At 51.2% G+C, this 26,990-nt stretch overlaps 1 protein-coding gene across 1 annotated transcript; it reads left to right on the top strand.

Moving 5' to 3' along the window:
- The first annotated feature begins 500 nt into the window (after positions 1-500).
- On the top strand, positions 501-26,990 carry RAMP3 (receptor activity modifying protein 3). The gene is made up of 3 exons (XM_054496466.1): positions 501-627; positions 20,063-20,195; positions 25,899-26,990. Exons 1-3 carry the CDS (start codon positions 570-572, stop codon positions 26,152-26,154), a joined length of 447 nt encoding a protein of 148 aa, XP_054352441.1. The 5' UTR covers positions 501-569; the 3' UTR covers positions 26,155-26,990.

Genomic DNA, 26,990 nt, shown 5'->3' with positions numbered 1-26,990 from the left:
CCCCCAGGTCCACCTTCCTCCAGTCTACCCCCAACCTCCTCTAGGCCATCATCAGCCAGCGCTTCAACCTCACCTCAGCTTCCTCCCCGGTCTACCCCCACCCTCTGCCCCCCAGCCTGGACGGAAGTTCCCCAAGTCTCTCCAGCCTGCATCCCAGCCCACCATCAGCCGGCCCCCACCCTCACCACAGCTCATCTCCCAGTCTGCCCCTACAATCTGCTCCCAAAACTCTCCTTTGCAGCTCAGCACCCCAGCCCCGCCCTCAGAGCCCATCAGCCGGCACCCCACCTTAACCCAGCTTGTCCCCAGCTCGAAACCCAGCCCTCACTCCACTCTCACCCCGCTGAGATTCCAGCCCAGACTCCAGCCGCCCCCGTCCCTCCCACCCGGCGCGCCTGCAGGGCCTGCACCCCACATCTGGAGGCAACGGGGCACGGCCACAGGCGTGGTCTGGGGGTGCGGCCTGAGGGCGGACCCCCTGAGGCCCCGCCCCACCCCAACCCCATCCGGGCGTCCCCCAGCCGCGCCCCCAGCGGGACCGAGCGTGACCCAGCTGCGGCCGGCCAGCCATGGAGACTGGAGCGCGGCGGCGCCCGCAACTTCTCCCGTTGCTGCTGCTGCTCTGCGGTAAGGGGGCGTCGGCCCGCACCGGGGGCGCCCCCACTTCTCGGGGTTCACGGGACCCGCGTGGACCCGCGCCTTCCCACACCTGCGCCGCGGTCCTTCCCTTGCCCCGGAGCTCGGGAGGGGCGCACAGTGACCCTGGCGGGATCCCCGGGCTCTGCGGGAGGGTTCCACTCGGGAGAAGCTGAAGGCGAAGGACTCTGGCGGGCAAGGGAGGCACAGGGCCCCCTCCGGGGTCTTCTGACGGCGGGGTCTGGCAGCCCCCGCTCCTCCTAGTTGTGATGTCCCCCCACGTCCCGGTTCTAGGGTCGCCTCAGGGTGGGCGAGAAGAGGCGGACCAGGTCTGGCTCCTTACCCTTTACCCCCAAGGGTGGGCTGCCTGTAAGGTAGTGAGCTCCCTGTCCTGGCATTGAGTGCCTGCCCATCACTCACAGGGGCGTGGGCGGGTGGACTCCGGACTGGGTAGCTGGTCCTCCCAGGGCCCTTCAGTGTGTGGACGCCTGTGTGTGTCCTGGAACTGGCTGAGAGGGGAAGCGGGGCGACTCTCTGAGCCATCCTCTCCTAATGCCTTCTTCGGCAAGAAATCAGGACTCTAGGAAGAACCATTGCTCACAGAATGGAAATAGATTAAAATAAAGCTTGTTTTGAAGTACCTTGCTAAAGAAATTATCCAAGAAAAAGTAAGAGAGAGAGAGAGAGAGAGAGAGAGAGAGAGAGAGAATGTGTGTAAGGGCTGTTGGGGAAGACTGCTTGCTGAGGGCTGGGGTGCACTAAGCGGTGACTGAGCCTGGCCGGTTCAGGGGGGGACACTGGTGATGGAGGGCCCTGGCCTGGTGGTCCCCAGTTTCCCTGGCTGTAAGATGCAGAGTTGGGTCTGTTTTGATGATCTGGGATTTGGTAAGGGAGGTGGGAAAAGGGTGGACCAAACTCAGTGGTAATTTTCCTTCCATTGAAGAGGTCTTGGTGTGCAGAACATGTGTGGCTTCATTTGGTGTTCCAGGGCTGGAGCCTAGGATATGGTGGATTTTGTGTTGAACTGCAAAGGTGCATGGCAGCTTCTGAAATCAGGAGCATGCTGATTTGGGATTTCAGCAAACTTCCAGTAAGCACCCCTTAGGTGGAGATCTTGGTTGCTCTAGTTGAAGGAAGGTCCTCTGAATTCGTTCTGGGAGAAGCTGAGACTTTCCTTACCATCTGCAGTATCAAATTGAGAAGGACCACAGGCTTCCCGCCTGCACAGAATCCCCCCTCTTAATAATCCTGTCTCTCGTGGACCCAGTTCCTGAGGGCCACTTCTTTGTCCTGTTGTGTTGGTCCTGACTGTCCCCCTCCAATGGGACATGGGTTCACGCTCCCGGCCAGAATAGGGACCAGGCCCAGCTTCTCAGCAGACCCTCCCAGTGTTCGACTGGCCAGAGTGAGATTCAGAGAGAGGTAAAACTTGCTCATGGTCCCAGGCCGATGTGTCAGAGGTATCTGGGACTCGAGCCCACATCTGCCCTGGATGCTGCTGTGCCTGGAAGGAAGGAGTTGGGTGGGTTCCTCTTGAGTGAGGACTGGCTCAGGAGGACCAGCAGGGAGGGTGCTGGCCTCTGGGGCGTCTTTGAGAATTCCAGACCTTTTTCCAGAAAGCATTTGATGCTGTGCGGGGCTGTGGGGATGCGAAGTCCAGCAGGTGTCTACTCAACAGGACGCTTTGCTGTGGTGCCCAGCTCTTGACTGGACTCTTCTGATCTGGGTGAAAATCCTGATCATGATCCCAAGATTATAAGGCACTCACTGGCCTCAGTTTCCCAGCTGCAATGTAGATGTAATAATAGCAACCTGTAAAGGGCTGCTGAGACCGTCAGTTTCATTTCATTCAGTTTAGTCCCTATTGCCTTGTGTTGGGCATGGGATTGTGGGGTGGAAGGGTTCATGCTTAAACAAGGGGAGGTATGGGAAGGCACCCAGCAGTGACTGCACTGGGCCTCATGAGGCTCACTCACAGCACCCAAAGATGGAGCACCATATTGTGTGTGCCTGTGTGTGCAAGCATATGAACATGGTACCACCATTTTTATCATTAAATGATGTCCTGCTACCATGTTACCTGTGGTCACATTGATTCTACTGAATCAAGTGGGCCCAAGGACCGTGGGTGGATAGCAGTAACTCTGGTGAATTAAAGACTTGGAGGTGGCCGGCCGAGTGCGGTCGCTCACACCTGTAATCCCAGCACTTTGGGAGGCCAAGGCAGGCAGATCTCGAGGTCAGGAGATCGAGACTATCCTGGCCAACATGGTGAAACTCTGTCTCTACTAAAAATACAAAAAATTAGCCGGGTGTGGTGGTGCATACCTGTAGTCTCAGCTACTCAGGAGGCTGAGGCAGGGGAATCGCTTGAACCTGGGAGGCGGAGATTGCAGTGAGCCGAAATCACGCCATTGCACTCTAGCCTGGTGACAAAGCGAGACTCTGCCTCAAAAAAAAAAAAAGACTTGAAGATGGTGATTGGCCAAGAAGAGGCCCATAGAATTTTGGCACTGGAGGTTCCTTGGAGGTTATCTGACCTCCATGCTCTTACCTACTCTTCATAAGGAAACAGAAATCTGGAGGGTAGAGAGGAAGTTGCCCAACCGCAGAGACCAGGGGCAGAACTGCCCAGAATCCACAGCCTCCCAAGGTCGACTGACTGTGGCCCATGGCAGCCACTTGCCAGTCTTGTCGATGCTTTCTGTCAAGGAGGGGGAGAGCGCCTGTGTTTCATTTCCAAATGACTAGCCACAAAGCCCTTTCTTGCGGAAATGCATCTGTTTGGCTGTTTATCATCTCTCGGTGGCGTCTGGAAGTCCCTGAGACAAAAGAAACACAGGCCGGCATGTTCTTTGTTTCCCAATGAAACCAACCAAAATGGATTTCTATTTTGATTCAGTTCCTGCGACCTTTACTAATGCAGCCAGTAGCTTGATTGGCAATGGCCCTCTTTTGTGGTGTTGCCAGGAATCTGTCTTTACACCATTGTTCTAACATTGGGTGAGTTGTCAGGTTTTTCTGGGAGTCCCTCAAGCCTCATGTGCCCTAGAAATGAGCTCCCTGGGGAGGGCACTTGGTTTCTCAGGGTGCCTGCCTTGTGCAGGCCCAGGGCTGGTGCTGTCACAGGCATCCTCATAGCACCTCTGTGGGCAGAGAAGTTATCCCAGAACACCCGCCTGAGGGTGGCATGTGGTCCTCAAAGGTACATTTACAATCTGCCTGGGCCAGGTCCTTGCGATGGGGCATGTGGAGATTCTGGAGTATGTAGAGATTTGGGGCATGCAGAGATTCAGGGAGGGGCATGTTGTCAGGGACCCCTCCTTCTCTTTTTAGATAGCTGTGCCACCTGGGTGGGTCTTTGTAGAGCCATGGGGGAGGGGCTGGGCAATGCCCTGGCACTGGGGGTGGTGGGGAATTGATGCTATCTTTGCCTGGTTCAGTGAGGGAGATCAGGGGCTCAGGGAGAATAATAGTTGCCTGAGGGTAGTGGATACTTATCAGGACCTTGTCCCAGAGCTGTGTTTCAGAGCATCATGGTTAATGTGAAAATGCGGCAGACACAGGCCCTGTGTAGGGAGGTGGGCCGTAGGAATAGCCATGACTTGGGCTGGCTGCGGCAAATACCTCCTAGGAATGGGCTGGGGAGGAGAAGGCAGTGGTTCAGATTCATTCTGACTTTCAGGACGAGGAGGAAGGAAGGAGAGGAGAGGAAACAGAGGAGGGGGAGGCGGGTAAAGAGGGACAGGGGAAGGAGGAAGAGAGGAAGAAGGGGAAGGAGGGGGAGGCAGAGGAGGAAGAAGAACTGGGCTGGGTCTTGGTGGTCTGATAGGTGACAGTCAGAGCAGGCTGAGGGGGGACCAGGCCAAGGGGTCCAGGTCTAGGGGTTCAGATTCAGACCTAGGGGTCCAGGTGGACCAGGCTGCAGGTGTGGGCACTGGCCAGGAGGGACAGGGTGGGGCTAGCCTTGCTCGTGCCCATTGGGATGGTGGGCGGAGCTCAGGAGACCCACCCAAGGGTGCTGAGAGAATCTGTTAGGGAATGATGCCAGACCCAGGGATGAGGACAGGAGCTGGAGGTGGAGAGCAGTTAGGCGAACCTTCAGAGTCCAAGGCAGGGGCAGCTTTAGGGTGAAGGTGCACAGGCCACCTTAGTCCTCGTGTGGCTTCACGTGGTCCCTGGGGCTTGCACCCCTTGGTCACTTATGCCAGGGCTGTCTTTTTGCCTGCTGGCAGGTGCAGTTGAGCAGGGTGGCAGAGGGAGGCCTTGGGAAAGTCGCTTTCTTTTCGGCCTCCATTGCCCCATCTCTAAACTGAGGGAGGTGGTGAAGGAGGCATGATGTTTTTCAGGCCCTTCCCAGGATCAATGCCGACCTGTATTCCAGAATCTGTTGCAGAGCCCAGGCTTGGCATGGGGCTTGGAAGTGCCCACTGGGAGAGAAGGAAAGGAAGGTGGGGATCGGGGACCGGGGCTAAGTGGGGCCACTCCAGCCAGGAGCCCTCAGGGCAAGGAGGTGAGCCTTGGATGCAGCCCTGCTTGGCAGACCAAGGGTGGGAATTGGAGTGAGGGTGTCAGTCTGAGGCAATGGTGACATTCCACCTGGAGACAGCTCTGTGGGCAGGTGGCCTGGCTTTGAACCTTGACTCCCCTGCCTTGTCTAATTGAGCAGGCAGCTGACCCACCCTGCCACAGGGTTTCAGTCTTTAAGTACCTGCCCTGTCTGGCTGTTGTAGGGCTTGGCGGGTTGGGCCACACTTAGAGCAGGGCATTAAGGGAGCACTGGTCAGTGCTGAGGGAGGTGGAGAGCCTGGCTGAAGGGAAAGAGAAATGGGGCAAGGGTCTGCCAAGTAGGTGCCACTGGTTCCATTTCTGAATGGGTACATTGAGGCTCAGAGGGGCAAGTGAGTGAGTGTCAGGGTCAGGGGCAGAGCTGAGGTGAGCACCTAGAGTCTTCTGGCTCCTGCTTGCTGCTCTTCCATCCCCCATGCCCTTAGTCCTTGGAGTGTGGTCCTCGGACCTGCAGAAGGGGCTTGCCTGGAGCTTGCAGAGATGAGTGCTTTGGCCTCCAAGCCTGCTGGACTGGAATCTACATTGCTTGAGGTCTTCAGGTGATGGCCTGCACATCTGAGTTGAGACACATTGCTTTCCATCTCTCAGTCTCAGCCTTGACCCCACGTCCAAATCACTTGGGGGTTTTAACAAACATAAATTCTTGGTTTCACACCCCAGAGGCTCCCATGCAATAGGCCTGGGCTGTGGCCTGGGTGAGCCTATTGTGCAGTTGACTCTGCTGGGTCTGTCCTATCTCTGGTGGCTGCCCTGAAAGATGACAGTGCCCAGAGGAACTAGAGATAGAGCCCCCAAGCCTCAAGGCTTTCTGGGTGGGTTCATGAATGGTGGTCCCTACCAGCCTTATAGAAGAATGTCTTCACTTTTGAGTCTCTTATTACTTTTTGGTTCCTTCAAAGCACTTCAGAGTCTAGAGCTGTGCTACAAGAGAACCTGGGGTCAACAGCTTGGGACACACAGAAGTGGGAGCTGCTGGTGTCTAGGAAGGAGGCTGTGGTGATGGGGGACAGTCTGATTGTGGAGGAGGAGGGATAGGTGCTGCCAGCAGCCAGAGGGTCCTGGAGCAGCAGCTCATGGGTGGGACAAGCTGGAGGCTAGGGTCAGCAGTGGTGGGAATAGGAAGTTGGGGCCCGATGGAGGCTAACCTTGACAGAGATTTTGTAGGTGCACAATTATTAACCAATGAAAACACACAGAATCAGAATCACTCTTTTTTACAGATGGGGAGACAAAGGCCCAGAAAGGTGAAGGGCCCTGCTTGGAGTCACACAGCAAATCAGGAACTAAACAGGATGAGGTCTCTGCCTTCTTGCTCCGTGCCAGTGGGGCATCTGGAGGGTGGCACGGTCAAGCTTCAGAAGGACATGGGCCTCCCTTCCTGCAGAGATGGTACAGGCTTCTCTTGAAGGGATGCCAGCTTCAGTCCTGGCTGGTGCTTGCCCAGAATTCCATGATGTGAAGGTTCAGAGGGCCTATTTGGGTTAAGTGGGAGAGTACTGTGGCTGAAAACCCACTTCTGCCTTTCTATTAGACTTTAAATAAACTCTGAAGACCTGTACATCCTGCTCCAACCTTGCCCTGGGTCTACCTTTCCCCAGGTAGGAAAGAAGAAGGAAAGTCACTTCTTCTTTCCTTTACACCCACAATGGTGTGTACCCCACCCCTCCACACACAGTATACCCAGCTCCACTGTGCTCCTGCCTGTGCCCTGGACACCTCTGTTCCTCCTCTGTTCATATTTTCTAATAGCTTCCTGATTTTTATCTACTTGTTTTGTAAATTATTGAGAGAGGAGTATTCTCCAGTTATCTGCTGGGTGCGGTGGCTCATGCCTGTAATTCCAGCACTTTGGGAGGCCAAGGCGAGAGGATCGCTGGAGCCTAGCCTGGGTAATATGAGATCTTGTCTCTACAAATAACAACAAAAAAAAAAATTAGCTGAGTGTGGTGGCACATGCCTGTGTTCCCAGCTACTCAGGAGGCTGGGGTGGGAGGATTGCTCAAGCCCAGGCAGTGAAGGCTGCAGTGAGTCATGATTGCATCACTGTACTCCAGCCATGGTGACAGAGTGAGACCTTGTCTCAAAATAAAAAAAAAAAGAATTCTCCAATTGTAATTGTGAAATTGTGGATTTGTCATTTTCTTCTTGTAGTTCTGTTTTTGCCTTGTGTGTTTTGATGCTGTTATTAGGTGCATACATATTTAGGATTGCTACATCATCTTGATGAATTGAGCCCTTTATTGTATTGAAAAGACCCTCTTTATCTCTAGTAATGTTTTTTGCTCCAAAACATACTTTGTCTGATGTTAATACAGCCACTCCATCTTTCTTTTGATTAGTGGTAGCAAGATGTGTCTTTTCCCACTCTTTTATTTTGAACCTATTTGAGTCTTTTCATTTAAAGTTGGATTCTTATTGGCAGTCTACTGTTGGACGTTACTTTTTGTTCTTGTTTGACAATCTTTGCTTCTTAGTTGAAGTGCTTAGACCATTTACTTTCAATCTGATTATTGATATGGTTAGATTTAAATCTACCATTGTACCATCAATTATTTTCCTCCCTTTTCTCCTTTTCTGCCTTCTTTTGGACTTAGTATTTATTATGATTACTCCATTTCTTCTTCCTCTTGCCCTTCTCCTCCTCCTCCATCCTTGCTAATTGGGTGTAATTCTTTTTTTTTGTTTTGTTACTCCAGTGGTTGGTTCAGGGTTTATGGTATACATCTTTAACTTATCAATCTGTCTTCAGGTGACATTACAATGATTCATGGATAGCCTAAGAACCTTTCATTTCTCCCCTCCTGAACTTTATGCCATTGCTGTCATACATTTTACTTAAATCAAAGTTATAAATCTCACAATACATGATTATTATCTTTTACAGAATTTAGACATTGAGAAAAATTCTATATATTTACTTACTTAGTTAAAATTTCTGATGCCCTCCATTCTTTTGCATAGGTCCATATTGGCTTCTGATAGGCTTTCCTAAACATTACTTATAGTTTGGGTGTGTGGGTGATATTTCCTTTCACCTTTTGTATGTTTGAAAAAGTTTTTATTGTGCCTTAAAAAGCCAGCATTATTGAGATATAATTCACACACCACACAATTCACCCATTTAAAGTATACATCAATATTTTTTAGTACATTCCTAGAATTTTGCAACCATCACTATGCTCAATTATGGAACGTTGTTGTCACCACAAAAATAAACCCCCTACCCATTAGCAGTCATTCCCTATTTCCTCCAACCCCCTTAGCCTTAAGGAATCACTAATATGTTTTCTGTCTCTAGATTTGCTTGTTCTGCACATTTAGTGTAAATGGCATCATATAATATGTGAGATTTTGTGACTGGCTTCTCTCACAGCAGAATGTTTTTAAGGTTCATTCATATAGTGGTATGTTTTAGCACTTCACTCTTTTATGTACAAATAATATTCTATCACATGGATATACCACATTCTAGCCATTCATCAGCTGATGGACATTGTTTCATCTTTTGGCTATGATGAATAATGCTGTTATGAATCTTCATGTAAAAATTTGTGTGTGAACATGTGCGGTATAAATTTAGGAGTGGAACTGTGTAGTCATATGGTAACTCTACATTTAACATTTTGAGAAACTGCTAGACTAGTTTCCAACGTGGCTGCTTCATTTTACATTCCAATCAGCAGTAGTATATAAAGGTTCCAATTTCTGCATGTCCTCACTAACACGTTTTTTTTTTTTTTGAGACAGGGTCTCATTCTGTTGCCTAGTCTGGAGTGCAGTGGTGCAATCATAGCTCACTGCAACCCCGGACTCCTCAAGCCATCCTCCCACTTCAGCCTCCCAAATGTCTGGGGTTACAAGTGTGTGCTATCACGTCTGACTGCCTTTTTGATGATAGCCATTCTGGTGGGTGTGAGTGGTACGTGATTGTGGTTTGATTTGCATTTCCTTGATGGTTAATGATGTTGATTGTCTTTCATGTGCTTATTGATCATTTATATATGTTTTTGTAGAAATGACTATTCATATCCTTTGTCCATTTTTAATTGGTTTATTTTTCCCTTTATTATGGAGTTGTAAGAATTCTTTATGTAACTTGGATACAAGTCTTTTATCAGATATACGACTTGCATATATATTCTTTCATTCTGTGGGTTGTCTTTTCACTCTCTTGATGCTATCCTTTGAAGTACAGAAGTTTTAAAATTTGATGTGTCTAATTTATCTATTTTTCTTTTGTTTCTTGGGTTTTTGGTGTCATGTATAAGAAGGCTTTTTCTCACACAAGGGCACAAAGATTTTCTCCTGTATTTTTCTAAAAGTTTTATTTATTTATTTATATTTCTATTTATTTATTTTTTGAGACAGAGGCTTGCTTTGTTGCCCAGACTGGAGTGCAGTGGCGTAATCTCAGCTCACTGTAACCTCGGCCTCCCAGGTTCAAGCGATTCTTGTGCCTCAGCCTCCCGAATAGCTGGGTAATCTAAGAGTTTTATAATTTAGCTCTACATGTAGGTCTTTGATCCTTTTTTTTTTTTTTTGAGACAGAGTCTTACCTTGTTGCCCAGGCTGGAGTGCAGTGGTGCGATCTTGGCTCACTGCAAGCTCCGCCTCCTGGGTTCACGCCATTCTCCTGCCTCAGCCTCCGTAGTAGCTGGGACTACAGGTGCCCGCTACCACGCCCGGCTAATTTTTTGTACTTTTAGTAGAGACGGGGTTTCACCGTGTTAGCCAGGATGGTCTCGATCTCCTGACCTCGTGATCCGCCCGCCACGGCCTCCCAAAGTGCTGGGATTACCTGCGTGAGCCACGGCGCCTGGCCTGTGATCCATTTTGAGTTAATTTTCATGTATGAGGTGAGAAGGGTCCGACTTTATTCTTTTGCAAGTGTATATCCAGTTGTCCCAGTACCATTTGTTGAAAAGAGTATTCTTTCTCTGGTGAATTGTCTTGGTACCTTTGTAGAAAATCAATTTATCATAAGTGTGAGGGTGTATTCCTGGACTCTGAATTCTATTCCATTGATCTATTTAGCTAACCTTATGCCAGTACCATGCTATCTTGATTACTGTTGCCATGTTGTAAGTTGTAAGATTGGGACGTGTGAGTCCTACAACTTTGTTCTTTTTTTTTTTTTTTTGAGACGGAGTTTCACTTTTGTTGTCCAGGCTGGAGTGCAATGGAGCGATCTTGGCTCACCGCAACCTCTGCCTCCCGGGTTCAAGGGATTCTCCTGCCTCCTGCCTTGGGAAGCCTCTCCTGAGGCTTCCCAAGTAGCTGGGATTACAGGCATGCGCCACCACGCCTGGCTAATTTTGTATTTTTAGTAGAGACGGGGTTTCTCCATGTTGGTCAGGCTGGTCTCCAACTCCCAACCTCAGGTGATCCACCTGCCTTGGCCTCCCAAAGTGCTGGGATTACAGGCGTGAGCCACTGCGCCTGGCCAACTTTGTTCTTTTTCATGATTGTTTTGGCTATTTTGTGTCCCTCGCTTTTCCATAGAAACTTTAGGATCAGCTCATCAATTAACTGGAATGGGCCAGCTGCGATTTTGATAGGAATTGCATTGAGTTTGTATATCACTTTAGGTAGTACTGACATCTTAACAGTTAAGTGTCCCAATGTGTAATGTAGGATATCTTTCTATTTATGTAGATCTTTTAAAATTTCTTTCAACAGGCCTGGCATGGTGGTTCATGCCTGTAATCCCAGCACTTTGGGAGTCCGAGGCTGGTGGATCACCTGAGGTCAGTAGTTCGAGACCAGCCTGGCCTACATGGTGAAACCCCGTCTCTACTAAAAATACAAAAAATTAGCTGGGCAGGTGGCAGGTGCCTGTAATCCCAACTATTCAGGAGGCTGAGTGAGGCATGAGAATCCCTTGAAGCTGGGAGGCAGAGGTTCCAGTGAGCCGAAATGGCGCCACTGCACTCCAGCTTGGGTGACAGAGTGAGACTCTGTTTCCAAAAAAAAGAAAAAAATTCTTTCAACAATGTTTTATACTTTTCGGAGTACAAGTTTTGTACTTTTTAATTATACTTGTTACTAAGAATTTTATTATTCTTGATTGTATTGGAATTGGAATTGTTTTCTTTGTTTCCTTTTTGGATTATTCATTGCTAGTGCACAAAAATACAACTTTTTTTTGTGTTAATTTTGTATCCTGCGACTTTGCTGAGTTAGTTTATTACCCGTAACAGTCTCTCTCTCTCTGTGTCTGTCTGTATGTTGATTCTTTTAGATTTTCTACGTATAAAATCATGTCATCTGTGATAGAGATAGTTTTACTTCTTCCTATCTAACTTGGATGCCTTTTATTTCACTTCTTGCTTAATTGCTCTGGCTAGAACTTCCAGTACTTATGTTGAAAAGAAGTGTTGAAACCAGGCATCCTTGTTTTGTTCCTGATCTTAAAGGATAGCTTTGTCTTTCATCATTGGTTATGTTAACTCTGGGCATTTCATATATGGTCATTATCATGTTGAGGAAATTCCATTCCATTCCATTCCTAATATATTGAGTGTTTTTTAATCATGAAAGGACATTGGATTTTGTCAAATGCTTTTTCTGCATCAATTGAGATGATCATGTGGTTTCCCCCCCTTCATTTATTAATGTGATGTATTACATGAATTGACATTCTTATGTTGAACCACCCTTGCATTGCTGAAATAAAACCTTCTTGGTCATGGTGTATAACCCTTTTTATATGTTGCTGGATTGAGTTTGCTAGTATCGAAGGTTTTTACATATATATTCAGAAGTGATATTGGCCTATAGATTTCTTTTCTTATGATGTCTTTGGTTTTGCTGTCAAGATTATACTGGCTTCAGAGAATGAGTTGGAAGATGGGGAAGTGCTGCTTGTTCTATTTTCTGGAAGAATTTGTGAATGATTTCTGTTAATTCTTCTTTCAGTGTTTGGTAGAATTTGTCAGAGAAGCCATCTATACCTGGGATTATCTTTGGGAGAAATTTTAAAATTAAGAATTCAATCTCTTTACTTAGTATAGACCTATTCAGATTTTTGATGTCTTCTTGAACTAATTTCAGTAGTTTATGTCTTTAATAGTTTCCTAGGTTGTAACAAAGTACCATAATCTGGGTGACTTAAAACCCATTCTGGAGGCCAGAAGAACCCAGGTGCTGGGCACTCCTTCCCAGCCTTTCCTGAACTTCCGGTGGCCCCAGGCATTCCTTGGCTTGTAGTAGCATCACTCCCATCTCTGCCTCCATCTTCACACTGTTGTCTTCTCCCTGAATGTCTTCACATCATCTTCTTTCTGTGTGTGTCTTTCTCTGTGTCCATATTTCTCCTTTTTATAAGAATATACCAGTCATGTTGGATTAGGTCTACCCGAATGACCTAGTTTTAACTTGATTACCTCTGTTGAGACCCTATTTCCAAGTAAGGTCAGAATCTGAGGTGTACTAGGCGTTAGGACTTCAATATATCTTTTTTAGGGGAGACACAGTTCATTCCATAACAATGTCTTACTAGGAATTTGTCTGTTTCATTGACATTATCTACTTTGTTGGCATATAGCAGTTCATAGTATTTGCATATAATCTTTTTTATTTCTCTAACACAGGTAGTGATGTAGTGATGTCTCCTCTTTCATCCCTGATTTAGTAATTTGTGTCTCTCTCTTTTCTTCCCGGCAAGTCTAGTTAAAGGTTTGTCAATTTGTTGATCTTTTAAAAGCTTTTTTTTTAAATGAGCTTTTGGTTTTGTTGATTTTTTTTCTATTTTGTAGTTCATTAATTTCTCCTCTAATCTTAATTTCTTCCTTTCTTCTGCTGTCTTTAAGCTTAGTTTGATCTTCTTTGTCTGGTGCCTTAGGGTGGAAGGCTGGGTAATTGATTTGAGATCTTTCTTCTTTATTCTTTTTATTTTTTATTTATTTATTTTTGAGACGGAGTCTTGCTCTGTCGCCTAGGCTGGAGTGCAGTGGTGCAATCTTGGCTCACTGCAACTTCTGCCTCCTGGGTTCAAGTGATTCTCCTGCCTCAACCTCTCGAGTAGCTAGGACTACAGGTGCATGCCACCATGCTTGGCTAGTTTTTTGTATTTTCACTAGAGATGGGGTTTCACTGTGTTAGCCAGGATGATCTCGATCTCCTGACCTCATGATCTGCCCGGCTCGGCCTTCCAAAGTGCTGGGATTACAGGCGTGAGCCACTGCGCCTGGCCTTATTTTATTTATTTATTTATTTATTTATTTTTTAGAGACAGAGTCTTGCTGTGTCACCCAGGCTGGAGTGCAGTGGTGTGATCATGGCTCATTTCAGCCTTGAACTCTTAGGCTCAAGTGATCCTCCCACCTCAGTCTCCCTGTTGGCTGGGACTGCAGGTGTGCCACTATGCCTGGCTAATTAAAAAAATTTTATTTTGTAGAGATGAAGGTTTCGCAATGGTGCGCAGGCTGGTCAGGAACTCCCAGCCACAAGCCATCCCACCTGGGATTCTAAGAGTGAGTCACCATGTCCAGCCTTTTTTTTTTTTTAAATATAAGTTTTTACAACTAAAAATTTTTCTCTAAGTACTGTTTTAGCTGCATCTCTCTAAGTTTTGATATGTTGTGTCTTTTATTTTTATTCATCTCAAAACCATATCTAATTTCCCTTGTGAAATTTTCTTTGGCCCATTGGTTATTTAGGAATGCTGTTTATTTTCTACATATTTGTGAATTTCCCCAAATTCTTTCCATCTTTGATTTCCTTCTTTCTTTTTTTTTTTTTTGTGACAGAGTTTCACTCTGTTGCCCAGGCTGGAGTACAATGGTGTGATCTCGGCTCACTGCAACCTCTGCCTCCTGGGTTCAAGCGATTCTCCTGCCTCAGCCTCTTGAGTAGCTGGGTCTACAGGTGTGCACCACCGTGTCCTGCTAATTTTTGTATTGTTAGTAGAGATGGGGTTTCTCCATGTTGTCCAGGTTGGTCTCGAACTCTGGATCTCAGGTGAGCTGCCCACCTCAGCCTCCGAAAGTGCTGGGATTACAGGCGTAAGCCACCACGCTCAACCCTGTTTTTGATTTCTAATTTTATTCCATTGTGGTCAGAGGACATTTATATAATCCTTTAAAATCTATTCAGGCTTTAACAAAGTCTCATGTCTTTTTTGATTTTTTTTTCTTTTTTTAAAAATTATTTTAGTCTAATAAAAAATTATTTTATTTATTGTTATTATTTTTTGAGACAAGGTCTTGCTCTGTCACCCAGGCTGTAGTGCAGTGGCATGATCATGGCTCACTGTAGCCTCAGACTCCTGGGTTTGAGCAGTCCTTCCACCTCAGCCTCCCAAAGTGATGGGATTACAGGTGTGGGATGCCACGCCTGCCTCCATTGTTTTTGACAACACCCTCAGGCATGGACTTCTGCTCTGTTCCAAATATAGTCAGTCTCTTCTGCAAAAGCTATGGAAATATCTGTCTCTTCTTACAGCCTGCCTCTTCCCCTGGGCAGGACCTGGCACTGTATTGGACTTGGGGATAGGACAATGGCCTGCTTCTACCAGAATGACATCTCTGCTCCACAAGCAGGCACCCATGAGGGACACTGTAGTTCCTGATTTTGGCTTGCTCCTCTCAGTGTGGAGCCTCCACCCTACCAGTGAGCTGGGGTGGGGTGGTTGGGGCCCCAGTACTCTTGGCCTGCCATGCCTGGTGCAGAAATCCACCTTAGAAGTGGTGACTGGGTGGGGCAGGGAGCCTCAGTCCTCTAGGCCTCATCTGCCCAGAAAAAAGAGACCTTCTGCAACATGGAGCTGTGAGGGACATGCCTGCTTGTCCCACGGTGAAACTGTAGCCCAGGACTGGGAGCTGGGTTAGAGAGAACCTCCACTTGTGGTTGCACCCACTGGAGTACAGGCTCTACAGCCAGAACTGGGGTGTGGAGTGGGAGCAGGTTGTAGCTCAAATGTCACAGATTCTCACTATTCTTCCTGAGATGTGCTAGATTTTCTTGAATAACCTTCTTCATTTGATGTGTGCCCTTAGGATGAGCTTCTCATATCACCATCCCAGAAGGCTGTACCCCCTTGTTGAGTTTCTTTTCTTTTCTTTTGACAGAGTCTCACTCTGTCACCCAGGCTAGAGTGCAGTGGCACGATCTTGGCTCACTGCCACCTCTGCCTCCTTGGTTCAAGCGATTCTCATACCTCAGCTTCCCGAGTAGCTGGGACCACAGGTGCACGCCTCCTTGTCTGGCTAATTTTTGTATTTTTAGTAGAGACAGGGTTTCACCTTGTTGGGTCTTTCTATTGAGGTTATACTTAGTTGATTTTTGATTGTGAGCTGCTCGTTTTCCTTGGGAAGTTAATTATGGCAGCTTTCTGAGGGCTGCAGTGATGATGCCTCCCTCTGAGAGCGTTTGGGTTTATTTGCTCCTGCGGGGGCTTGTCCATGATGATCAGTTTAAACTTGGGGTTTCCCTGGGTCCATCCAGGTCATGTGAATTTGGGCTGTGAATCCACAAGAAGGTCAGCCTTGCTTATGACTTCTCAGAGAGGGTTCCCCCTCCCTGCTCAGTGCCAGGTCCCATTCCTCCTACTTGGCCGAGGGTGAAGAGTTATTTCTGGTTCACCTACCTCTGAATGTCAGTTTATGGGGCCTTTCATTAGACTTCTCATCTTGGCCTTTATCCACCCCCAGTTTTCCAGGCTGGGAAGATGCCTCCAGGGCAACAAATCCATGGCCCTCTGGGTTCCACTCCATCTAGTCTTTAGCTTGATAATTTCTTGCCATCTTGTCAGCTCCTTGATGATTTTATGAATGTATGGTTTATATTTTATCCGGGCTTTCAGTTGTTTTCAGTAGAAAGTTTGTCCAGACATCTGCCATTTGACTGGACATGGAAGTGTGTCTGTTTATCTTCTCTACAAGGATATAGTGAGGCTTGTATAAGCCTTTTACAAAATCCACACTATAGCTGCAAGCGGTGTCCATCAGAAGCTGTGGGTGGTGCCCAGGTGTCAGGACCCTGGGCTATTGTCCAGGCTGCTGCTAACAAACTGGGATTTTGGGTGAAGGATGTGGCCTCTCTAATATTGCTTTTGTGGAAGGAAGGACACATGCCTTGAGGTGGCTGTGGGGACCAAGTGGGCTTCTCCCTATGAAGGTCCCAGCTGTGTCTGTGGACAGCTGAGCAGGAGGTGGTGGGCAGTGGTTTTTACGTGCAAGTTTCCCAGTGCCCAGTGAGCCCTGATGGGCTTTGGGAAGTGGAGGAAACCCCAGCATGGAGCTGACTGCCCATTGGGGGAAAGCTGTAGCTTTCCCTGTAGCCTCTGTAGGTTTCTGCCACTTCTGATAGTGTGGGGAGGACCGCAAGGAGCAGGGCTGTCAGCAACTTTGCCCACAGCTCACACTGCTTCAACTGCTACCATCCTGGGGTCCTCACATTCATGGCGCAAATGCTGCTGTGGACCTCCTGACACTAGGCCTGAGCTGGGAGGAGGGCAGACACACATAGCAGAGCCTTGACAGCAGGGGAGCAGTGGGGCCCAGTCGCCAAGGAGAGGGGTGAGGTGGGGGTGTTGGTGGGGGCTGTGGATTTCCTCCTAGGGAGATGGGAGTGGGCACTCCCAGCTGAGGAAATGGACAAGGCCCAGTGAGAGCAGACAGGATGGGGAACACCGTGCTTTGGCTGGAGGAGTGAGCCAGGAGGGTCTTGGGTACTGTGGGTGAAGACAGCAGGTCTGGCATGCACAGATGACTACCCCAAAGCTGTGTGACCCTGGGAGACACTTAACCTTTCTGGGCATCAGCCTCTCCATCTGTGTAGTGGGTGTTATAGTGCCCTTGGGGTCTGCTGTGATGCCTGGGACAGATGACAGGGGCCTAAGGGCCAGGGAAAGTACAGGCTGGGTCCTCAGGGACCTCCTGACTCCCATGGCCTCAGCAAGCCCTCATGTGTGTGGCTGGTCACTGTCCCCACACTGGCTGCTGTTCTTGGCCCATCTCTGGGCCATTGACTGGTATTTGCTGAAGCCATGTTGCTTTGGGCACCTGGACCCATCTTGCTCCACGCTCCTCCTGCTACCCGGGCAGCTCAAGTCCTCTTAGGTGATCCCGATGGGGCCTGTGCATTTTTTAGCCCCCTATAGCCACTGCACCATCCCTTTCAGTGGTCCTGATGCAGCCCTGGTCATGCCCCCTTCCCGCCACTGACATCGGAGCTCAGGTCTCCTTCTGACTGTGGCTGCCTGTACGCGCAGCCCCTATATGGCCTGTGCATCTTGGTGAGACTTCCTGACACTCTGTCCTGGGTTCTGCCCCATCTGTTATGTGCTCTATCTTCAGTCACTCCCCTAGTTGGACTGAGATCCCTGTGTCTTCCTCTTGCCACCTGGACCCTAGATGGCAGGTCCTGAAGACAGGAACCAGACCCTCTCCCTCTTCCCTTGTCCAAGGATCCAACACAGTCCGCAACGCATGATAGCAGTGGTCCAGCATGTTTTGCTAAATCTTTGGATAAATTTCACTGGGGTGACAGTGGGTACTGAGCCACCATCTCCATGTGCAGACCGTGTGGGACCATGTAGGGGACCTGTGCTACACGCGGGGATGGGACAGACACAGAATGAGCACATGGCCTTTCTGTGAAGAGAGATGAGCACCCCAGAGGCTCACTCAGGGGTTGGGGCCCTAAGTGGGATGTGTGGCCTTTCAGAGAAGCCAGGCCTGCAGCTGTGCTGATGAGACAAGCGAACGTGGGGGTCAGGGACATGCCAGGTGCTGGAAACCATGCAGAGTGGCCAGAAGGCCCTGAAACACCTGTTCTGGGAGAGGGAGTCACTGACCCTGTGTCCAGGGGCCATGGTGGTGACTTCACCCAGCCTGTATCCTTGCCATCTGCTTACACATGGCAGCAGGCTGACCACTGAGCCACAGCCTGTGTGCTTCCCATCCCCAGGGTTCCCTGGGGCCTCAAGATGCCCTGGGTCCTGGGGAAGCTTGCATAGACAGAAGGGGAGATGTGAGTGCCTACACAGGCTTCTCAGACCACCTGCTGGGACCTGCGAGTCCCCTGTACAACTTTACCACCTGTGACCCCCAGGGGCCCTTCTCAGTGCTGTCAGCCTGGATTCTGAGGTATAGGTTTGGGCAGTCACAAAGGGAAGAAGGTGCCTTGAGTCTGGGAACCCACGACCCTGAACAGCTGGCAAGCCCTTTTGTGTTCTCCTCTGTGGGGTTCCAGTTAACACCTGTCCTCTGTATGTGCTCCAGGTGTTCTGCTGCAGGTGGGGGTGGGCTGAGCATGCCAGTTCCCTTAACCCTGGGATCTGGACCCCTCCAGCCTTCCTTTGGCCTCAGGCAGGCTACTCCCTTTTGCTGGCTTCAGGCCCTTGTTCAACCAAGGGGCTTCCAGGGTCTTCCCTAATGTTAGGATTAAGCAGGCTATGCCTCTTGAGGAGTGTCTGGGATGCTGTGGTCTGGTGGAACAGGTCGCTGCACCAGAAAGTGGTCCTGTCTAAACCTGCCATTTCCGTATTAAAGTGACTTATTCAGCACTTGCTCAGTGCCCAGGGTGAGCCACACATGGAAGAAGATCAGACTCTGAAATGCTCACTGCTTTCCCTATCATTCAGCCAAGACTTATTGAGGGAATGAATGAATGATACGTTCCTGGAGGTGGCACTGAGCATTTCAGACATAAGTTAGCCAGCTCAACCTCCTTGTGAGGTGGGGCCTATATCCCTTATCTTGCAGATGGGGAAACTGAGGTTGAGCTGGTAACCAGTGAAGTGTGGGTGTGAGCCAGGTCTGTCCCATGTCAATCTGGAACCACTTTCTTATCTGCTTCTTCATGGTATTTCCTCTAGCCCAGCACTGGCCGCTGGAACACAGATGACAGGGCTGTGTTCACACATGCACATGTATACATACACATACACACTAAGATATAGATGACAGGGCTGTGTACCTACACACACACATGCACACACACCAAGACACAGACAGTAGGGCTGTGCGTGGACACACACACACACACACACACACACACACACCCCTGAGACAAATGTGCCTGGGGTCTCTCTTGAGTATATGATGAGCACCAAAGCAGAGGTCAGGTGAGGGAAGTTTAGGAGCAGGGAGGTCCTGTCATCTGGAAATGGGATGACCGCGGAGACAGGCCCTGAAGGACAGGGGGCATTGCTCAGTGGGAGGGAGGATGTTCCCCATGGGGAAATGTGTGGAGCAAAGGCATGAGGAGGAAGGGGAGGGGATGTTTTGGTGGGCAGAGGTTGGGAAGGGCAGTGGGGAAATCCTGGGACAAGCAGCTTGTGTCAGACCCTGAGAAAGTCCAAAGGACTCATTCTCATTGCTGGGAACATGAGTCCCTGCAGTGGCCTCAGCCCCTGGTTTCCCAGAATCGGAGGGGGCCTTTGACCGGGAGGGGGTGGTTTTTACTGGCCTGGGGCCCTCCTCTGCCACCCCTGCAGGCAGTGGGATGGTCCCCAGGTCTTACAGTCCTCAGGATGTTCCCAGGTCCTGGGACTCCTAAGCTGGAACTGGAGCCTCTTTGCCAGCCCTGAACTGCCTGAGACCCTCACACCACCTCCCAAGGAGTTTGGCCCAGGGTCTCACTGCCTGATCCCTCCCTGTGTCACTGCCTGTGAGGCAGTGAAGTGAAAAGGTGGACTTGTCCTGTCTTGGCGACAGGTCCCTGTGTGGAGCCTCCTTTCTGCACTGACAGGTAGGTCAGGGTGGAGGGTGAAGGACTCCACTGGAAAGGTCTCAGGCTTGCAAACAGAGCCTTGCTAGTGAGTACTCAAGTTATGGCCCCTCGGGCCTACCCTGTCCTGGCACCCCCAGTGTGAACTGCAATGGAATTCTTATGGCTGTCCCCTCTCCAGGTGGGTGTCCCAGAGCAGGCGGCTGCAACGAGACAGGCATGTTGGAGAGGCTGCCCCTGTGTGGGAAGGCTTTCGCAGACATGATGGGCAAGGTGGACGTCTGGAAGTGGTGCAACCTGTCCGAGTTCATCGTGTGAGTGCCACTGCTGGGTGTGGGATTTGCTCTGACCACAGCGCTGCCCACTGCCCAACCGCTGCCTGACCACAGCCTGACCGCACTCTACCCAAGGCCCCACCCATGCCCCACCCACAACCCACCGTAGGCCACCCACAGCCCTTTCAATGTGCTGCCCCACACTTTGCCCAGGGCCCCAACCACGCTCCTATTCACACTCTGCTCTTGGCTCTGGCCACCCCACCCACATCCCGCTGGCACATCACTCACAGCCCAGCCCATGCCCCGCCCCTGCCCACGGCATTTGTGCTCCCCACACCCACAGCGGGTTCCCAGCTTCCTATCCCCCATTCCGCATCCTCACTCTGATGTTCTAGCAATTCTACACTGTGCCTCTGCTTCTCCCTCTCCTCTGTTATTTGGGAATCCTCCCCATGCCTGCTTTTCCTCCTGATCCAGATTAGTGCCCTGCCTTGGGAGTGTCCAGTTCGGGGGTTCCCTGGCCTGGGAGTGCCCTGTCTGGGGGATGCTGTGCCTGGAGGGTGTCCTGCCCGGGGAGTGTCCAGTTTGCGGGTGGCCTGGCCTGGGGGGGTGCACTCTCCCAGGGGCGGGTGTTGCCCTACCCCAGGGGGTGCCCTGGCCTGGGGGATGCCTTGCCTGGAGGGTGCTCTGCCTCTCCTTACAGCTGGAGCTGGGTGGACATTTTCATGTGTGTCTTTCTTACAGCACCAGTCATGGCTGGGTCTGTCTTCAGTGGTCAGAGGACTTAGAGGAATTGGGTTCCAATGGTTTATACCAGGTGTAATTGTGGACAACACCTCATAGTGAAGGGAGGGCCCCTTGTTCTAGAAGCTTCCCAAGTTTTTCATCTCCTTACCTCCTTGGAAATCGCTCATGGCCTCACAGTCCTCTGCCCCACTCCACTCTACCTCTGGCTTTGCAGTCTTGTGCCACCCCCTGGTGGCTGCTGCCAGACCCAAAATATGCTGGCCTCATGCTTTTGCACGTTAGCACCCCAGCCCCTGCCTTCTGTAGAGACACTGACCATGGACCTGCCCCAGGAAGCCTCCCCAGCCCTGGCCATTCTGGTGGCCCAGGAGATGGGGGCTCCTTGAGGCTGTCACATCTGCAGCCCCACCGTGTGGGGGAACTGCTTGCTGAACCACGTGGAATGGAATTCTGAGTCTGCCGGGAAGGGGTGCTGGGATTCAGGAAGGGGTTTTGCAGGCTCCTCCTGGTCCTCAGTGAGCCTGGACACAGGCCTGGAATGGACCCACGGGTGGGGGTGGAGTCAGGGAAGAGGAGGAGGTCATGGCTTCATAGCTTCTGGTCTCGCTCCTCTCTGTAACCTGCTAAAGCCTCGGTAAAGAGACTAAATAGAGACGTCCAGCCCTGGGTTGGGAGGACAGGAGTGGAGGCAACCCGATGGGCATTTAGGAGTCAGTGAGTGAGTGGGCAAGAGCCACTGACTGAGTGCCCTTGGTGAAGTCAGATGCTGGAAAAGGGGAGCTGGGAACAGCCAGGTTGACATTGTGGAGGCCTCCCAAGACCCGGCTGGCAGCACCAGCTCCCAAGAGAGTGGCAAGAGTGGCTGAGAAGCAGTGAGGTGTCCAGAGCCCTCCTCCACCCCAGCTGGACACTGGAGGTGTATTCTTGGAGCTGGTGACACCAGGGTTTCTGGGCCTCCCCACGTAATTGAGAACGTGGCATGGTGTCCTAGAGAGGGAGGCTGGAGAAAGCGGCTAGTACGCATTATCTTTTGCCACTGGTCCAGGAGGGTGGTCTAGGGTAGGATTGGAGTGTCCTTTCTGAGGAATGAGACCAGTCAAGAGAAGGACCTAGAAGCAGTGATCCCCCTAACCCCTGGAAGCTCTGGGGACAAGCTCTTCTGCAGGGTCCCAGTGTCGCATCAGCTCTCAGTCCCCACTCCCAGTCACGAGTGTCCAAGCAGGGTCCCTGGAAATCTGATCTAAGGCTCTGACCCTGAAGGACAGAGACCAGAGAGATGGAACCAAGCAACCCCGGGGGCCACGCACCAAGAAGAAAACTCCAAACGTCACGACTGATATCTTCAGAGGGCAAACAACTATATCTCATGTGATGAATGAGAACAAAGAAAGAGCTTTAGAAATGGAGGATGCCATAGAAGTGAAATGGAATAGAAAGGTTGGAAGGGAGATGTTGAGGAAATCTCCCAGGAATAGGAGACAGAGACGGAGAAGATGATCAGGAGGTCAGTGGTCAGTCCAGGTGTAACACCAAGATAGTAGGAATTCTAGAAAGAGAACAGGAGAATGGAGGGATAAAGGGCCCTTGCCAGGGGCTGAGGGCATGAGCTGGCAGCCGGTGAGGGCTTGCCCAGTACTGGCACGAGGGAGGAAAATGTCCCACATGGACCCTGGAATATCAGAGCTGTGGAAACAAAGGAAAACTTCTACACCTATCCAGAAGGAAGAAAAAAATGAGCTCCAGGTTGGAGATGAGGGGATCAGAGGCCTTCAGGTTCCCCCACCGCAGCCCTGGAAGCCGAGGACTGTGGGATGCAAGGACCTGAGAATTTCGGACTGTGATTTCTCAGCTGGTGTGCTACTTCCTGCCAATTTGTTCACTAATTAGGGAGAAATGAAAATACTGTCAGACGTGTGGCACCTCCAGCATCTGATTCCCACACACCTTTCTCAAGCTCTGGCGGCTGTGCGCCAAGCTGTGGAGCAAACCACGACAAAGGAAGCTGTGAGATTTGGGGAGCAGAGCCAAGGCAGGAGAGGGAAGCCCCAGGGAGGGCGGTGCCCCAGCGTGGCACTACGCCCCGGGTGGAGGCAGCCTTGCCCACGTGGAGGGCACCTGATGCTTACCTGACATGGCGACTGCCTGCCCATGTGCTGCAGCTCAGCTCAGTCAAGAACAAAGGACGCTCCTCTCTTTCCCCTGAATGTTCGTTCTGCTTTGGTCCCCACTGAAGCAGGATGGGCCTTGGTGAGCTTAGAGGAGAGGTGGCTTGCTCCCCTCAATAGGACTGGTCCACATGATGGCCCCATCAGGAGTCGAGTCATGGCTGGGAAGACCCTATTCCCCAAACTCGCCCGTGGCCTGCCTGTGGCCTTCTCTGGGGAGGGGTCTCATTGCCCGTTGGGGCAACCAGAGCGTGTCCTCTCCTGGGAACCTCTCTCCAACAGCAGCAATGGGCTCCTTCTGTACCCAGTTAAGGAGCATTGCTATGGGATTTCCAAATGCAACACTATATTGCCTGGGAACACACACTCAGGTGGTGAAACATAAAGCAAGGTGGGCAAACACCCCAGAGGTGGGTGGGGGGAGAGGGAGTCTGACTGGGGGGTTTGCCCGGCTTCCAGCCTGCTGGGCTCCTCTCCTTCCCATCCTGGGTTGTGGTGCATCTTTTTTAGGGAGAGTGCTCTGGGGAGCCTGACTGAAGGAGGAGTGGGGAGGCCCCAGATTATCCAGGGGATGAATAAATCATAAGTAGTTTCCGGTTTTCTAGAGAAGCACTGAATGTGGACCTCTCTAGCTATGTGACAAAAATGCAGATTTTGTGGATCCTCAGAGACGGGTGCTGTGCTCAGCTCTGCCCCAAACCTAACAGCTGGGGTGGGCTCACCCCATGACCTTCTCTGTGCCAGGCACTTGCCGAGGCACATGGACCTCAACTCATTTGGTTCTCTCAGCCACCTGATTGGATAAGTGTTATTAAACCCACTTACAGATGAGGAAACTGAGGTCCAGGGAGGATAAATGACATGGCCCATATCACAAAGATGGTGAGTGGCTGAGCTGGAGTTGGAGAGGCCCTGCCATGTTGGCTCTGCAACCTGAGCCTGAAGCCACTTCTGGGTAATCTTCTGGGATTACCTCTGCTCCGTGGGCTTCTCCATGTGGCCTAGCTTTGGCTGGGAGTGGGATTTGGGAACAGCAGGGGCTTTCAGCCCTGCCTCACCTCCTCTTGGGACGGTTCTGGGGCTGCACATCACTCCTCTTGCCCTGTAGACTCGCTGTCCACAGAGGGTCTTCTCCAGGGTCTGTCTGGCTCATCTCAGCCCTGGGGATGGTTGTTGGGGGTGGCATTCCTGGGTAGCAGTTCAGTGGAATGACTTTGGAGGCACAGAGGTTACCGCATGTGATTCTCATCACACACATAGATGCTGGGAACTTCTGAAGGTGAAGACTGTTGCAGGGTGTTGTTAGACGGCTCCCCAGCTCCTGGATCAGCTGGTGGGGGTTGGGGTGGACAGCAGGCCACTGAATCTGAGGCCCTGTGGGAGAAGCAGGTCAGGGGAGATGAGGATTTGTCCATGGACCTAGCTGTTGAGGTGTCTCTAATGCCTGGGCAGGTGCTGCATTGTGGCTGAGGCCCAGGAGAGCCAACAGCTCTGTACTTGGATTCAAGGCTGTTCCTTTTGCTCTGGCTGTTCTCTGCTGACACTACTTGGAAAGGCACAGGTGTGTGTCTGACCTACATTCCAAGGTGCTGAGAGCCAGCCTGGGATCAGTCAGGAGCTGGGTTGAGTGACTGTACCTGGGCTTCCCAGACCCTTCCTGGGGCATGGGGTTGGGAGACCAGGAGAACCCTGGGTGGAGTAGGTCAGAGTCCCTGTTTCCTACCGCTTTCTGATGCTTTGGGAAATCTACGCCCAGATGATGTTCCATGCAGGAAGCAGCTCTTTCCTGTTGATGGGCCAGATCAGTGGCTCCCTCCTGGGACAGTGCAGGAAGGAGGAGATGGGCTACTTTCCCATGGGGAAGCCGAGGCAGGACCCTTCACACTCCTGCATCTGTCCTCATGCAGCACAGACGTGGGGAGGTGCTAGCCCTGCACAGAGGGGGTGGCATCTGGGCAGGAGTCCATCTAGCTTTGTCTAGAACATCCTGAATAAGTGGCTGCCACTCTAGGCCTTGCAGACCCCAATGACAGGGAGGTCATCACCTCCACAGGCTGCCCATTGGAACAGGTGTGGCTGGGAAGTCCTTTATGCTGAGTTGACCTCTGGGTCTCGGTGGCTGTAGCCCTTGGTCAGCATGAGGACTGTCCAGAGCGTGTGCTGGGTGGGCATGGAGCATCATGAGTGGTTTGCTGAGTGCCCTTCTCATCTTTGATCTCATGGACAGGGGGACCCACAGGAGGGGGCTCCACATGTCCTGCTAGATGGGGCCGAAGGAGGCAACTTCTGAGTAGGAGATGAAGAGGCAGGGACTGGGGCTCACAGGTCTGACTCCCACTTGGCCACCACCTGGCACATGAGGACAGGCTGACTTGATTAGGAGGTGGCTGGCCCCTGGCCTCAGAGAGACCCTCCTCTCGGGCTCTTAGGGTATCCTGGATGATGAAGGCTTTGCAGGTCCAAGTGGCCATGATCCAGGCACCCTTTGGCCCTGGAGAAGCATGGCTTGGTGTGTCCTCTGGGCAGACCTGCATAGTGCTTGGAGGTCCAGGGAAGCTGGGCTGAGACCCTGGATCCTGGGAGCTCATGGCCTCAAAGGCAGCAAGTCATGGTCATTGTGATGCAAATGTGGGCAGGGGACACACGGAGTGGGTCATGGGCACAGATGACCCTGTGGCCAGAGTGGGGATTTTCCAAGGCTGGGGTGTGAATAGGTGGCCAAATGGGACTGTACCCAAACCACCCCACCCATCTTCCTGGCCTCAGGTCAGGGCAGGTGTGAGGGGGGATGGCGAGAGCCTGGCTTTCACCCTCTCTGCTTTTGCAGGTACTATGAGAGTTTCACCAACTGCACCGAGATGGAGGCCAACATTGTGGGCTGCTACTGGCCCAACCCCCTGGCTCAGGGCTTCATCACCGGCATCCACAGGCAGTTCTTCTCCAACTGCACCGTGGACAGGGTCCACTTGGAGGATCCCCCAGACGAGATTCTCATCCCGCTGATCGTTATACCCGTCATTCTGACTGTTGCCATGGCTGGCTTGGTGGTGTGGCGCAGCAAACGCACCGACACGCTGCTGTGAGGGTCCGGGTGAGATGGAGTGGGTCACACCTGGCAAGCTGGAAGAAAGTTCCCTGGGGATGGGAGAGCGGGTGGTTGCTGCCAATCTCCAGCTACTGTGGCCACACCCCACCTGGTCATGGGCAGACCCCTCCCTTCCTGGGCTGATCTGCTCCCTCGAGGCCAGCCTGCTCCCTGGCTGAGGCTCAGGCTATCCGCCCAAGCTCTTTGCTCGTTCTAGGGCCAGTGGAGGAAAATGTGATAAGGCCGGAGCTTGTGTGCTGGGCACAGAAATCACCTGCTGCATCCTGTGCTCCGCAAGCTGGGCCGGAGCCTCTGCCTGGAGGTGTCTATGCTATTTCTTAGCACAGAATCCAGCCTAGCCTTAGCCGCAGTTTAGGCCCTGCTTGGACTAGGACTCCTGGCTTGACCCCATCTCTGGTTCCTGCCCTGGCTCCTGCACCAGCTGCAGCTCCTGCCTACATCCAGGCAGAAAGACAGGCAGGGGCTCTTGGAAGACGTTCCGTGCTGTGACCTCCGAGCCCTCCTGGTGGGAAGACAGCTGGAAAGGCTGGGAGGAGAAGGGAGGGGCTGGGGGTTCCCAGGAGCCATGCGTGGCCTACAGAGTCCATTCCATCATGATGCTGTGCCCACTATGGGCTGTGTCCATGACCAGAGGCTGGAGTGGGGGTGTGTTAGAGCCCCTCACCGGGGCTTGCTGTGCAGATGGGGCCTGGGCCTCCTTCCTACAGGGGCTCCTCTGTGGGTGAGGGGCCCTCTGGAATGGCATCCCATGAGCTTGTGGCCTCTATCTGCTACCAACTGTTTTATCTGAGTAAAGTTACCTTACTTCTGGAA

Source organism: Pongo pygmaeus, chromosome 6, assembly GCF_028885625.2.
Source record: "Pongo pygmaeus isolate AG05252 chromosome 6, NHGRI_mPonPyg2-v2.0_pri, whole genome shotgun sequence".
Taxonomy (NCBI): domain Eukaryota; kingdom Metazoa; phylum Chordata; class Mammalia; order Primates; family Hominidae; genus Pongo; species Pongo pygmaeus.
Note: the sequence above shows the minus strand (reverse complement) of the source record. Positions and strands in the feature narration are given on the sequence as shown.